The sequence below is a fragment of the Poecilia latipinna genome, unplaced genomic scaffold (genome assembly GCF_001443285.1).
Source record: "Poecilia latipinna isolate Pla-1442-1.1 unplaced genomic scaffold, P_latipinna-1.0 Scaffold664, whole genome shotgun sequence".
In the NCBI taxonomy this organism is placed as follows: Eukaryota; Metazoa; Chordata; class Actinopteri; order Cyprinodontiformes; family Poeciliidae; genus Poecilia; species Poecilia latipinna.
Genome location: NW_015113280.1, coordinates 249122 through 263962, shown reverse-complemented (window position 1 = coordinate 263962; position 14841 = coordinate 249122). Strand labels below are relative to the sequence as shown.

Sequence of the window (14841 nt, the reverse complement as noted above, 5' to 3'; positions counted from 1 at the left end):
TTTTTAGAGTTATAAAATTAACTTTGTCAAGAAACAACAACTCTTAGTTTCTGTGCCACACAGGTATGGCTGTCTGTCTGGGAGCCACACCAGCACTGCAGGGGATGAAGTAGGAGCTGGTCTTCAGACACTCAGGAGTCAGCTTCAGACACACGAAGCAGAACTCCACCTGGCAGCGAGGACAGATGATGTTCTTGCAGCCCGTCTTGTCGTGCTCCACCTTATGTCCGCAGGTGGGACAGGCCCGGATGGAGGGACAGTTCTCGACCCCCTGGACCTCAGGGAAGGATGTGGTCTTGCAGTTCCTGAGCAGCTGCAGGTCGTGGTTGATGCAGCCGTTATTGTCACAGCGATCGGAGCGCGGAGCCGGACCTTTCCATGGCTTCAAGCACTGCCAGCAGAACTGGACCTCTGCATTCTTATCTGCTGTGCAAACTAAGCACTGAACGCAGAGGTTAGTCAGGTCCTCTCTCTCAATGTAGGAGCTGCAGCCAGGACACTGCAGGGCGAAAAAGAAGAGAAAACAAAAGGAAAGAAGTTACCACATTGTAGAACAATGTTTCATGAATTTGTCTTGAGTTAGCATGATGCTTACGGTTTTAAAATCGCAGTACTCTGTAGCAGCCAGACGGGCCATGTTCTCTTCAAAATGCTGCATTTCTGCAGCGGTCAGAACGGCCAGGCGACGGACCTCTTGATACGACCACAGAGCGTCACACTTGTGCAGGGTGCCGTCCTTCAGAGCTGGGCACTTAAATTTATACTGGCCCTGAAATTTATAATATTTAGGGAACAATATCATTAACTTGAATTGATTGAGTCTTGATATCAAGCATCATTTACATGCACTTAATCCATCTAGTTTTGCACAGCACAACATCCTGAAAGATGAATTTGATGAGTGAAGAGTTCACAGTCCCACTGAGCAGCTCTCTGATTTTTAATGTCAAGTTTATAAATTTGATTTGTGTTGTACTCAGTGACATTTGACAAATTTTACTGGAAAACTACTTAAATCTACACCTCAGGTTAAAATATATTTTAATGCTGGTTGTTAAGAGCTTGCTAAGCATTCCTGTCCTGATGAGAACATACAAAATGTGAGTGGGCGTCTCTTTGGTCTCCTACAGCAGTCCTAGATTCAGTTTGGATCTCTGGTTAGTCCACTACAGAACATATTACAGTAAGAAACATGTTAAAATAAAAAACAACAACTCTATTGTTATGGATTATGATTAACTTGGATATTAACTGTAGGTTCTTCAGCACCAGCCTCTAATTCAAGGCACCATAGATCTGCTGTCATTTGTTGTTTGTTTTAACTGTTTAAAATCTTCTCTCTTGCATTGTTTGCCACCAACATTCAACCATAAATTAAATTTGATAATTAAGATGAAGGTTGAGAAGAGAATTGGATTGAAGTAAATTAAAATAAAGCACTGCATTAAAATTGCTGGATAATTTCAGTGGACATTTTACTTGCAATACATCTTTCTTAGCTTTATAACATTAAATATGAGCATCCTTACTATGTCTTGTATTGGTTATATTGTAATGATGGATCATATGAACTGATTATTGTTGAAAAAAATAAAGAAATGCCTAATTAAAATCATTATTTTGACAGTAAGTCATACTGTTGAAATATGGTACACTGGCCCAGTTTATGGCCCACAACATAAAACTGGGCTGCATGTCTCATCTTGGACTTTATGCTGGATCTTTGCACAGAGTCTTCTCTTCAACAATACATGTGCTAGTGAGAAAACAAAAGTAAATTTTTAACTGTTGGAAAGTACCTGATCCAGCAGGCTGCGACACCACCCAGTGAGGGACTGCGGGGTGACAGCGTGACCGCAGGACATTTCCGCCCGGAGACACTGATCTCCCTCGTCTGGGGCTTAACAGAGCAGAGAACAGACTCAAATAATAATAATAATAATAATAATAATAATAATAATAATAATAATAATAATAATATGCCATCTTGTTTTTTTTAGCTGTCACGACGACACATGGTGTCCTCATGTACCCACTGACTTGCATGTAAGTGTTTTTAAGGTCTCTAAAACAAAACGCTCCTTCCGTTTCTTTGGAAATAAGCAAAGTCACTTCAGCACCAACACAATAACAGTTAACAGGTTCTCACGCATCGGATCCAGAGCATCAGGTCTGTTGACGAACTTCAGCGTCGTGTCTCTGGGGTCGTATCTTTTCTCTTCGTGGCCCTGCGTGGTCATTTTGTTTCTGCTCTGCTCCTCGACTTGAACCAACTTCTGTCCGTCTGCAGCCAAAAGATGTGCCCTAATGGAGCTGCTGCTGCTGCTGCGTCACTTTCAGAGCCAGCTGTTGTTTACTTTCAGTTTCTCTCTTTTGTTTTTCTTCGTGCATTTTAATTGGCACTGATGAAGACGAACCAGTGATGATGAAGAACAACACACAAGAAAGTTAAAACCTTTTATGAACCGAATTAATTTTATATTCACTTGTCAATACAATTTTAACAACATTATTGAGTTTTGTTTACTATATTTGCAGTGATTCCAGTTAAAAGTGACACATGTGGCCCTTATAACTTAAAACATCTGCTGCTTTTTCTCTCTGCCATAGTCGAAAGCAGCACAAGTAATAAATAAAATTACTATACAATTTTTTTTTTCATAGTTTGAGAAGCAACCATGTAATGTAAAGAGTTTGCAAATAACCACAGCCACATCACATGATCTCTGCCGGAAAACAAGGTGATTTCCTGCAATTAATCGTCCCTATAAAATCTGCGATTTATAATCGCAGAACATCATCTACATAACACAATTATTAAGGTGTATCAGTATAAAAAGTCTTTTAATTTATTTATTTATTTTGCCATTGGTCAGATGTACGTATTTTATTTATTCAATTTTTATTATCATCTTTAATCTCCCACACTTTAGGAGATTAAAGTGCAGTATTGTGTTGAATGTGCTTCTCAAAATATACCAACCTGCTGATACCAGCAGGTCATGTGAGAGAAGATAATTACAAGGAAAAACTGAAAGAATAAGAACAGCAAGAGTCCTGCTTTGTGCAAAACAGAAAATAGAAAGTAAAGACTGCTCTGACGTCAGATCCTGTTGCTGTTTGCCCGCATTTCTGACAGCTGTTGGGACAGAGAACCAGACAGGAGCGCAGCGCAGCGCAGATTGCAGGAAGATGGGGAAAATCTACCAGGTCGTGGTTCATGGACTCAGAGGAGAGAAACTGATGATTGACCTCTGCAACACCGAGGAGCAGATGCAGAAAATGACGGTGCGACAGCTGAAGGAAAAGATCGCTGAGAAACTTCCTCAGACCGCAGGTAACTAAAGAGAAGCTCAAAAGGCAACGTGACTCAGTAATGGCAGAATTAATTTGGGAGGCGGTGAGCTGTTCAATATATTGGGTGTACTTTCTCTACGTCTATCTGTGTGCCAGCAGGACGAAAGCTACTTCTTTTCAACTTTATCGACTTTTTTGATCGACAGGTTGGGTTAAGTGGCCATGAAGACAGATTAATGCTCGTTTTTGTAAAATAAAGTAGGTTGTTAAGTAATAATATGTTTACCCAATTCAGAAGTACCTGACCCTTCAATAACAAACATGTTTTTCAAGACCATACTTTGCTTGCAAATCAAAATTGAAAGTAAATTTCATGGTGACTCATATTTTCTCTTATTGGCTTATCAGTGCTGTAATGGTAGAGCTCAGTATTAACTCTATCATTAATACCCAGCAGTTCAAGACCTACTAGTTGGTTTGTTGGTTGGTTTATTTACCTGGTTTGTTTCAGATAAATAAATAAGCCAACTGATGTGTTTAAAGTGCATCTGCATTGTGTGTAACTTACTAAACCTATGGTCTATAGACAAAATCTGAACCGCCTGTGGTGACATAACAGGTTAATTTAGAGCAGGACCACTGAGCACCATTAGGTCAAAAATTAGGAACATTGCAGTGCTTGAATATTCAGACAAATCAAACTGGCTGATTTTTTGAATGTAATACTTTAAAAAAATGAATGTAGGTCAATGACAATATAGTCTGAAGATCAAGGTAATTTTCTATCCAACATAAATTTCAAGTTTAAGTCAATGCTAAATGCTAACTCTGCTAAATGCTAACTCTGTTAGGAGTATCATCCCAAGATTATAAGCAGCCACTCATTACAAAAATATCTGGCAGGTGTTTTTTTTTAGGTAATACAAAGAAAATAATCTATTAAAGTAACATTTTATGTCAGTAAGTTGATACTTTTGAGAATGAATGATCCAGATTAATTGTTTAATAGTAAACGTTTAGGTGTGGAAACACCTGTTACAACAACAAAACAAAGGTCTAAAAATCTTGTTATCTGTTCTTCTTCATGACCTTTTAAATTAGCTTTTGATTTGAGTTTGGAAGTAATTGTGTCTCCTCAGCACATTTTTTACTTTCACTTCTTACCATTCTTCAAACAAACAACCTTCCAAAAAATGTAGGGATTAATTTTGACTACAGACTATTTATAATATATATAAAATCTATTTTGAAACCTTGTTGATATCTGTGTTTGCTTTCTTGTTTGTGTTTTTGCAGGAGAGGAGAACCTGCGGCTGATCTTTACGGACAAGCACCTGGAAGGAGACACTACGCTGCTGTCAGAGTACGGGATCCAGCACATGTCCGTCGTCCAGCTGGTGCTGAAGGTTCCTGGAGGACAGATGGCGTAACTGGGACCATCTGGGTCTTCATCTTTCACTGCCGTCGTTGCTACAATCTGCAGGGAATCCTGTTCACTCCTGACTCTTGTTTACAAATATGAAAGCCATAATCACTGCTGAAAAAAAGAATACTGATAATGTTTTTTGTGTATTCACTTGTAATAACCTTCGGATGTTCAAATGTTTTCAACTGTTGCATTAAATAAACATATTTAATGAAATTTTATGTCATTTTTCTTGTGCTGATAATAGAAATCTACACCAAACATAAACATAGCTAAGGAAGTATTTACTGCAAGAAAACAGACTTGAGCAAGAGGATCAAAATGTAGTTTTCAGTTTTATGTTGACAATATTCTGATGTTCACCATTGGATCCAAATCTCATCAGGTGCTTTTTGAGCTCCAACAATGTGTTGAAACAGTTCAGCAGACTTTTAGTGATTTTAAATCAGTGTTCAGAAGTAAAAAGAAAACAAACAAAAAAAACTACCGGAAATACAGATTTTCTTTGAGAAAACTAAATGTTTCAGAGATAAAGCTTAGTTTGTGGGTGTTCTTAAGTAAAATAAAATAAAGTCTTTCTCTAGATGCAACAAAAAGTCTGAGATAGTTCACTGAGTACCTCTAGAAATCTGACCTATGACCCATCTTGCATCTTCACATTATTATATCAAATCACTGTGCTATCCACATGTTCAAAACTTTCATGCATTAAAAAACCTATGCATTGCACATCCCCCAGAAAAGTACAGGGAGTTACAATAGTTTAAATAGTTTAAACTTGTCTTAAAGAGAGCTTAACACAGACAGACAGTGTCTTACTCAAAGGGGAAAGAGGTTATAAATGAAATACTGCTATATTCTACTCTATATTTTGTCTTAAGCTAAAATAAAACTGAAGTTTTTAAGACGTAATTTCCACGTCTTTCAGTAAATCTTTATTTAGGCTGAATCACAATCTGGGTGTCAGAGTTTTAACATGGAATCAAAAAGTTTCGATTATTTTTCTTCTTCTTTTTTGATATTTTTTTTTTTATGTAACATGTCCGACCGTCCCTGAATGCAACATAGTCTCGGGCGTAATGAGAAGAGAAACAGAAAGTATTTAGAGAGCTTTAGTTACACTTTAACGTGCAAGCAATGTCCGACAGCGTCTAAAAGAAGTTTCGGGTTTTTATATCCAGTGGATGTCAACGAAAGTGTGAATCTCAAGGTAAGTTCGTTGTTTTCTTTTGCGTTTGAGTTTTTGCTATCCCAAAATTTGAACTGCATTTGACTCATCGATTTCGTTGTAGCCTCCACTGTCGATGGGAGGATCACCAGGTGGAAGAAAAAAATGAATCGCTGGTGGAATAAACCTGCAGGTAAAACCTTTATAATATCCTTAGTAATTATGACAAGAGAAGAGTGGGATATAAGTGTCTTAATCAAGCAAGAGTAGCGTTACTTAACAAATACATTACTAAAGTAAAAGTAAAATATTAACAAAAATTGCCCAAATAAAATTTAGTAGGTGTACATGGAGATTTTAAATGCTAAGTGTCTGAAGATAAGAACCAATTTATTTGTTTGCAATAATATAATTAAACATTATGTAAAATCATAGAACACCTTCCCACAAAATAAACACATAAATGCATTCAGTACAAGTGGTGAGCTTTTCTGTATTAATTACCTTCCACAAATTCAGATGCACAGAAAAATTGTACGTAAGTAATAGAATTGTTACTTCTGAAAACTATTACTTAAGAAAAAGCAAACGTCCAATAAAACATTTTCTTTTCCAAAAATTCACTATAGTAAATGTAACTCATTACCATCCACCTCATTTCATGAAATAGTTAGCACTATATGTACCTCATAGTCCTTCAAACTTATTTTGTCACATTACGTCTTCTGTGTATTTTATTGGGAGTTTTAACAATGCAGTGTGCAAATGTTAGGTGGAAGATAAATAATTCCACCTAACTACTGGAATTAGGTGGAATTGTAGAAATAATAACCTGAAAGGCAACAGCTCTACCAACTGCGCCACTGTGCAGCCTATGCTTTATAATAAACTTGAAGGCTGTTATTCAGGATTGTTTTCCTGTTGAAAGGAGAACCTCCACCCCACTCCCAAGAATATTTTTAGCTTCTAGGTTTTTTTTGCAGCATTTGTTTGTATTTAGGTCTGTCCACCATTCCATAATGCTCTGAACAAGTTGGTAAAACCAGCACAGAGCATGATGCTGCCAACCTCACTGTGGGGATGATGTTTTAGTTTATTCTCTAGCCTGTGTATGTAGGCAAAGAGTTTAATTTTCCTGGACCCCTCTGATCACCTGGGATTTCTGTTTATGTATCCAAGAGATGTTTTATTTAAAAAAACTTACTTTGTATAGACTTGCTGTGTTATTGAGGTGAACAGTATAACCCAACGTTTTATATAACAGAACACTGTCTGACATTTCATTTGCATGTGCGATCCAAATCCACCAGAAACTAAGTACCACGGTTTGTACAACCACGGGGCAACATGCTACCTGAACAGTGTGCTGCAGGTTCTGTTCATGACCGAAGAATTCAGGGAAGCTGTGATCAGGTTGGTTTTTAGAGTTTGTAGCAGTTACTATATGTGAAGGGAATATTTTGAAGTCCACAGTGGACATTAATTTGTCGTTTTGTTTTAGATTGACCAATCCCAGTAAGGAGCACATTGATCACCACCTTAGACAATTGTTTGAAGAATTATCGCACCGGACAGCAGATCCATATGATATATTAAGAGCTCTAGAAGTCAACAATGGTATGACATTGAAGAGGAAGATTCCTTTTTACTTTTTATTGTAAAATAATATGGGTCATAAGTGTAGTTATAATTGTTTTGCATTCAAATTATCATCATAATGGATGATTATGAATTTAAAATACAAAATTGTGTTATAATTCATCAAGTCTTATTTTATTGAGTCAATTACTGCATTTTTGAATGTCTTGACTTCTCCCAGTGCGTGAGCAGCAAGATGCAGCAGAATACTTTGAGAGGATCTTAAGGAAGACCAGTGGAAATGCAGCAAAGGTACATTTACCAGTTGCAAACACTGTATATAAGGCGTAAGAGTAAATATACTCTATATGCGTGCTTATAAATGCATACGTAAGAAAGGCCTCTTCACTTGCTGTTTTTAAGTCCCTTCTTAAGACCCATCTTCTTTCTTTGGCTTTTGGCACAGTCTGAGATGTTTCACTTTGTTTTATTCTGTCTGTATATTAATATGTATTCGATCTTTTCTATTTTATAATTGCATTGTATTTTATGATTGTGTATAGCACTTTGGTCCTGTTGGTGCATAAAGTGCTTTATAAATAAAATTGGTATGGTATGGTACGTATGTGGTTTGTTTGTGTGTTTCAGATCTTTCATGGACGGCTGAGTCACAGGACCGAGTGTTTAAACTGTCAGACAGTGACTGACAGTGAAGGTCCGTTCTGGCATCTTCCTCTTGAACTGGAAGATTCGCCTGGTGAAAACTACAGCGTGGTGAGAATCTGACAAGTTAATATTTTACTGTTGCAAGTTACTGTTGAACTTTAACTTGTGTTAAAGTTCATATAAACTGACATGTTTTTCCACAATAGAACAACATAAAATGGATCTTGCTTAATTTTGAAAAATATATCGGAAAATAAGTGTAATTTAATCATATTTAAACTCTGGAGTACGGCTTTGAAAACCACACGGGCCATAAAAAAGTAAAGGAACTGATCGCTGACTGTTAACATCTAAAATTTAACTGTAAATAAAGTATGTCTGCAGTAATTTTCTGCCATGTTTCCTTATAACAAGCTTTATTATTGAACTCTTTATCACAAGGTGTTACTTTTAAACTTCCTTACTGCCTGAAAAGCTGAACAACATATCGTACCTGCAACAAACCCACCACTTTACCATCCAAATGCTGGAATCCCATGGAGCTTTACAACATTTGATTCTAAAATGCCTATTTCAGAATGAGCAATCATTTTCCCTATTTAGCTCACAGATAGGGTTAATTGAACTTTCTTAATCTATACAAGGGCTTTAAAAACTGTTCTCTCTTATGGAACTTTTTAACATTTTGTGCTTTTGTCTGATAGTCCAATAAATATGGTTCATAACTGTGTAGTGAGAACAATATGGTTTTCATAGCTTTGCATGTATAAAGGATGAAATATTTTCTGATTCTTCTTTGCAAAGAATCTCAAACTCAGTCAGTTTGGATGAATAGCAAACATGATGATATTTGTTTACTGAAACACCTTAACAAACTTCTGTGTCTATTTAAACCCAAACAAGGACACTAAAAGTTTTGGCTGGATACACGGGAGCCAATGAAAAGAAGATAAATAGGAGGAATATGATCTCTTTAATTGTCATCAAAATTACAGTGTTATTAATTATTATTTACATATAAATATATTAGAAATGCTTGTCTGAACCTATAACTTGGTAAAGTCAGTCAAAAGTCTTTTCTAACTGTTAAGTGCTTCTTTTTGAGAATTTTTTCCCCCTGTAGACGTAATACAGTTTCCTGTTTTTAGGAGAACGGCATCAATATGTTTTTCACACCAACTATATTCAATGGAGATAACCAGGTGTACTGTGAAATCTGTGATGCTAAAGTTGATGCTACCAGAGTGAGTGAATATTTAGAAAGTTTCAGTTTTTTTGATACATTTTGAAACACAGCAATATTTTAGCAATCTTTTTCAGCAACAAGGTATATCTGATTTGTTTTTTCAGAAATATGTAATAACTCAACATCCAGATGTTCTGCTTCTGATGCTGAAGAGGTTTGACTTTAGCTACCAGTTCATGTCTTACATCAAAATCCACTGTAAAGCTGATGTTCCTCACACCATTAGGATTCCAGAGGTAGAAAAATATCTTTTATATAGTTTTTATTTAGAACTAGTCATATTGCAGAATTGTTTTGTTAATTTCATTCCTGATTTTGACTAATATTCTTGTATGTTGATCAGAATCAGACGTATGAGCTCTATGCAGTTGTGGAGCATTTTGGAGATCTGAGAGGAGGACATTATCACGCAAAAATCAAGTCCAAGGATGAAGGAGGCAAATGGTTCGTCTTTGATGACAGTTCGGTCACGCAGGTAAAACCAATTAAAACTTTTTCTTCACCATAAAAAGATTTTGCTCAACAGTCGAGTTGTGAAAGAATGCATTGCAGGACAAAAGCAATTAATCATGTGATGTCTTTTCTTTTTCCTTCAGCGAAGCAAAAGTCCTTTTCCTGACAATGTGGATGTTGTACAGTAAGTGTTAAAGAGAGATGACTTTTATTATACTGCACCAAAGATCACATCACAAATTTTCACCTTTTACCATTTATCTGGCATTGCAACCCCTTTACCTAAAGTCAATTAGGACTTCAACTCCATCGTTTAACACGAGCATCTCTCACTAACAAATCATCTGCATTTTTCTGAAAAACCTTAAATACTCTCAGTTACTTGATGTATGTGGTTTCTGGAACACATTTCAGTCTGGAACAATGTGTCCCATTTCATTGTTGTTTGATAAATCAATGCTTGATTTATTGTTTACAGATGCAGACTAAGACCTTGGAGAGGATTAGAGTCAAAGTTCACTGTCAGTGCACTGCTGTTGAACAAAGACAGACATAGTTTCTCCAGAAAAATCTTAAAAACAGCATCAGCTTTATAAGTTTAATATTTGTTTTTTCCTGTTATTTTGTATGGATTGTGTGGTAAAAACGGGACCAAACTGCAGATAAGAGCTTGGTAGCAGCACAGGGAGTTTAAATTTCTGCTTCTGCCTTCAAACATGTTAATTCACATTTATATACGTATTGTCACCTTTCTCTTCATTTCTCTTCTAGATCCCACAGTGCTTATCTTCTATTTTATAGGAGGAAAGGTGAGAATTACAGTACCTGCTGCATTTTCAGATAATATGTTGTGCAGTGCTGTATTATTAATAACTACTGAATTTTAATTTAACTTATTCTTCTACTGTCTTGTCTAATTGATTATGAAAATCCAGGAACGGAAGAAATGATGCGGAGCTCCAATCCAGACCCCAAATGTGTTCATGCAAAGAGTAACGTACATGCTGGACCAAATAATTACCAAGTATTTCATGATAACACAACTCAAGGTGTTACAAAACATGAGGATTATGACCTCAAGGTACGTGGAAAAGCCAAGCAGGGGGATGATAAGGATATTTGCTCTATTCAGCATAAAGGCAGGGATCATGTACCAGTGGAGCAAACTGTGTCTAAAGAAAACCAACCAGACACTCGAGGTTTTAGACTTGGTCAAAGCAAAAACCCTCCTGTTCATGCTGCACCTAATATACCAGATGACATGATTGATTTACATGGATCATCTGAAGGAAAGTCTGATGAGAATAAACAGATATATGAGGGACAAAAACATGAGAGAGCAAACAGTCATGCTCAGGACAAAACCACAATGGATGCCAACTCTACCGAGCAGGTAAAACCTGTTCTCCCTGCTTATGATCAGATTCAAGTCAATGATCACAAAAAGCAAAAAGCAAATGTCTTTGAAGATACACAAGCTAACCTTAATGATGATTTTAAACCTAAAACGGATTACCAAAGTGAGATCAGATATGAAAATGAACAGAAAAGAGAGACAGAGGCATGTTTGAATGATGGATCTGCACGGCATCATGTTGGTAAAGGATCTGGTTATGTTCCTCAAAGCAAACACAAATATAAGGAAAATAATCAAAAGGATGGTGAGAAAAATGAAGCACATAAATTTACTAAAAATTGCAACAAGTCAGCTGAAAGGAGTATATCAACCTGTCCCTCTTCCTCTTTTAAAAAAGAGGAAGAGGGACAAACTGGTTCTACTCAAGCTAGTTGTTATCTGGATAGCAGAGAAGCTGATGGAAGTAAAGAGAGGAAACCAAAACTTGGTCATATCGTAGATCCCCACACGATCTACAAAGACCACAAAGAGCACAGTGAAAATATCAATACTGATATGAGAAAACTATCAGTGATAAATCCATTGGCTCTGAAGAACGGAAACACTGAACCAGAAGCCAAAGGTGAACAGAAAGATTATGGTTTGAAGACCCACACCAAAAGTCAGGAAACTGAAAAATATATTGAGGATTTTCACAAGCAATCTGGATCAGGAAAAAAAGAGAGCCTGAAAGGGAACCAAGCAGCAGACAGGGAGAGAAAAACAAGCCAGGGAGATTATCAAGCAAATACAAAAAAAGGAGTTAAGAGTTCTGCAGATGGGCAGCATAGATTTCTTCAATATAAAGTAATCGAAGAAGTAAGTGGCAGCAGTACTGGTAATAAAATTATGACAAGAACAATCTCACAGGGTTTCATTAAACGGAAGGAAGAAAATAATACAGAACAGCACATAACTGAAGAACAAAGACATCGGACTTTGGTTGAACGAAAACACACAACCAGGTCAAACAGAAGACAACATAAAAATCTTAGAAAAATAAAACATTCAAATCTTTCCTCACTGAAAGAATTCCCTAATACATGGCTTGAGGTGGCTAGGACAGATGATTCTTTAAAAAGAAGAAGGTTTCTTAAAACCAAGTGGCCGTATTGATAACGTAAAATGAATCAACACACACAGAAGAAAAAATAAAAAGAGATCAGCTATGTCTTGTTTACCCATTTCGACCAACAAATGTGCAAATCATGAATCAGAATAAAATGTTTATGAGGTCAGCAGAACTCTGGTGGTTTAGCTTACTGGGAACCATTCTGGAGGTGCAAGCATAGAAAACAAAACCTAGACTGAGATTTTGTTTCAGATGTTTGTTGTAAATACAGCCTTCTGGTTTGGTAATTCTTGTCTCATTGTTTCTGTCTATAACAGCTCAATATTATAAGGCCAAATAGGATCAATTGTTCTGTGATTATCTGCAAAACGACACAATAAAAGCCATTTTCGTTGTTCGATAAACTGACTTCACTAAAAAGCTTGTTTGTTGCCTCAACTTACAATTGAGAGAAAAATCACTTTTTCATGCAAAGGCGACAAAAAATAAAACATTTGTTTTCACTGTTATTCACGTTCACTGTGTAAACAATGTAATAAACGTGAAGCTGGGTTTGGAAATATGGGCATGCAAAGTTTTCAACAGTGCTCTGAAGAAAAAAATTACGTGTGTATATTTGATTCAGAGACATTATAAGAGGCACTGGAAACAATGTGGTCAAATGAATTTGATAAACTACTGAATGTTGAACCAGCAACATTTTGACATTGTATAACTTAGATTCTGAGGCATTTGGGTTGTGTTTTTATTGAAAGGGGTTCAGATTTACATGTGTTATTCAAAGACGGACTCTGATGTGATAACGGCATCTGTTTGGTTTATTTATTTATTTTCAATAGAATGACCAATAAATGCATCATTGTGATTGGATCATGATATCCCATCAGAGTTTGTTTACATCACTATATGCATTTCATGTTCAGGGTCAGTTTAAGCTCCACTTTTTCTTGGTGCTTCATCACTGTGTAACATAACCACTATGTTTTTTTTTGTTTTGTTTTTTTTCCTGGATAAATACATTGAAGAGTAAATGTATCATTTATCTTCGATGCTTTGGATTTTTTGTTTGGATTGGGACTTTGGATTAACACGGAAAAATTCTCCCAGGATATGGAACTCTTTTAGGACAAAATTCGCATTAAAAAGGATCGGAAATATTTGGACATTTAACCATTTGGGTTTCTTTACTGAAATGAACTGAGTGAATTAAATCTCACCTAAACTTATTTTTGAGGGATTTTGCGTTACTGATTTATTTATCAGGATAACTATTATTATTTTCTCAATTTGTGGGTTTTGTAATAAATCATTGTTGCTAAAACTCAGCAAAATTTCATATTGAGTGGTTGGCTATTTATGTACTTCTCAATTTAACTGGTGTAACATATTTACCTGATGCTCACATCAGGTAAATATGAACTCACAAATACACCCCCCATCCCCCTTGAGTGTATTTGTGAGTTCTGCTTTAAATAGAAGCAGAATTTTACAACTCGGTCTTTTTTCTTTCTTCTTCTCCTCTGTTGTTGACTAGTGTCATGGTGATGGTACAAGCAGCACTACAGGTGCATGCATGGTGGGACTAACTTCTAGAAATATAAGCATGTGTCTGGTGATTGATAAAAATAGCCTAGTTGTGCAACATTTGTATTCATCTTAATTAACATCTGTGAAGAATACATATGAAGACAATTAAAGGAAGAATTTAAGAAAAATATAAATGTGTTGTCATTTGCTTTTTTATATCACTTGATGGATGTGCTCGTGGAAGTTTGTTTCTTTTTGAATGAGTGACATATTATGTGTATAAGGACAGCACTGTTGTACAGAAAAGCAAGGATTGTTGCATAGATTATATTGTTGTATTAGGAATTTTTTTGTTTATTATTAGATAATAATTCAATATGTGATTAAATGCCGTGAATTGCAAAATGTAAAGGTTTGCATTGATTTTAAGTTTTAATTAGAATTTTTAGTTTTCTGATTTCCTGTAATAAACTTGAATTATCAACCAAATATTTTCAAGATACGTTTCTTATTCATTTTTTTTGCTGGAATTGCTTTCCAAATAATTTTCCACTAGGTTTATCCAAACAGCAATTTGTGTATTTATCTGTGGTTTTATCATTTTAGGGTGGGCCTAGTTGTTAATTTGAACCCATTAGATCTCTGAGTTGATCATTTGCAAATAATGTGTTGCAAAAGTGTAGCACACAGAAGCTAAAGAACCTGGAGAAGTTCATTTAAAAAGATGTACCGCAAAAAGAGCTTATTTACAGTACTTATATATTTTAAAACTGCATCTATAAATATCCTGGATCACCCACAGAAGATTCTGTCTGATATCTCCAGGTCCAGTGTAATAAATCTCACACTATTAAGGCAGCCAAATAATAATTATGCTATATTTGTTATTAAAGCAGCCATGTTATTTGGCTGCTTTGCAGTAAGGCACGTTTTTATCAAAAGGACTCATGTACTATGACACTCTGACCTGGAAAATCAGGAAAGAATTCAGATTTGCAAAGATGTGGAAATA

The 14841-nt window shown here is 36.0% G+C and overlaps 2 protein-coding genes across 2 annotated transcripts; one reads left to right on the top strand and one right to left on the bottom strand.

Annotated features, from left to right (window-relative positions):
• Positions 1–31: 31 nt before the first annotated feature.
• LOC106954586 (probable E3 ubiquitin-protein ligase ARI5) lies at positions 32–2336 on the bottom strand. The gene is made up of 4 exons (XM_015044210.1): positions 2150–2336; positions 1800–1900; positions 596–769; positions 32–499 (listed from the first exon to the last, which is right to left on the bottom strand). The coding sequence occupies exons 1-4, from the start codon at positions 2238–2240 to the stop codon at positions 44–46; spliced, it is 822 nt and encodes a 273-aa protein (XP_014899696.1). The 5' UTR covers positions 2241–2336; the 3' UTR covers positions 32–43.
• A 3503-nt stretch (positions 2337–5839) lies between these two features.
• Positions 5840–14318, top strand: LOC106954584 (ABC transporter F family member 4). Its single transcript, XM_015044206.1, has 12 exons — positions 5840–5933; positions 6016–6084; positions 7202–7304; positions 7393–7508; positions 7711–7781; positions 8118–8243; positions 9284–9379; positions 9486–9617; positions 9725–9856; positions 9978–10018; positions 10606–10643; positions 10770–14318. Exons 2-12 carry the CDS (start codon positions 6057–6059, stop codon positions 12344–12346), a joined length of 2460 nt encoding a protein of 819 aa, XP_014899692.1. The 5' UTR covers positions 5840–5933; positions 6016–6056; the 3' UTR covers positions 12347–14318.
• Positions 14319–14841: the final 523 nt, after the last annotated feature.

Bases quoted from the DNA above. Each gene is read 5' to 3' on its own strand.
- LOC106954584 (XM_015044206.1), top strand. From the start codon at position 6,057: ATGAATCGCTGGTGGAATAAACCTGCAG. The intron at 9,618-9,724 runs GTAGAAAAATAT...TATGTTGATCAG, and splicing joins ACACCATTAGGATTCCAGAG to AATCAGACGTATGAGCTCTA. The intron at 9,857-9,977 runs GTAAAACCAATT...TTTTTCCTTCAG, and splicing joins ATGACAGTTCGGTCACGCAG to CGAAGCAAAAGTCCTTTTCC.
- LOC106954586 (XM_015044210.1), bottom strand. From the start codon at position 2,240: ATGACCACGCAGGGCCACGAAGAGAAAAGATACGACCCCAGAGACACG. The intron at 1,901-2,149 runs GTGAGAACCTGT...TGCTCTGTTAAG, and splicing joins TGATGCTCTGGATCCGATGC to CCCCAGACGAGGGAGATCAG. The intron at 770-1,799 runs GTACTTTCCAAC...TATAAATTTCAG, and splicing joins GTCGCAGCCTGCTGGATCAG to GGCCAGTATAAATTTAAGTG.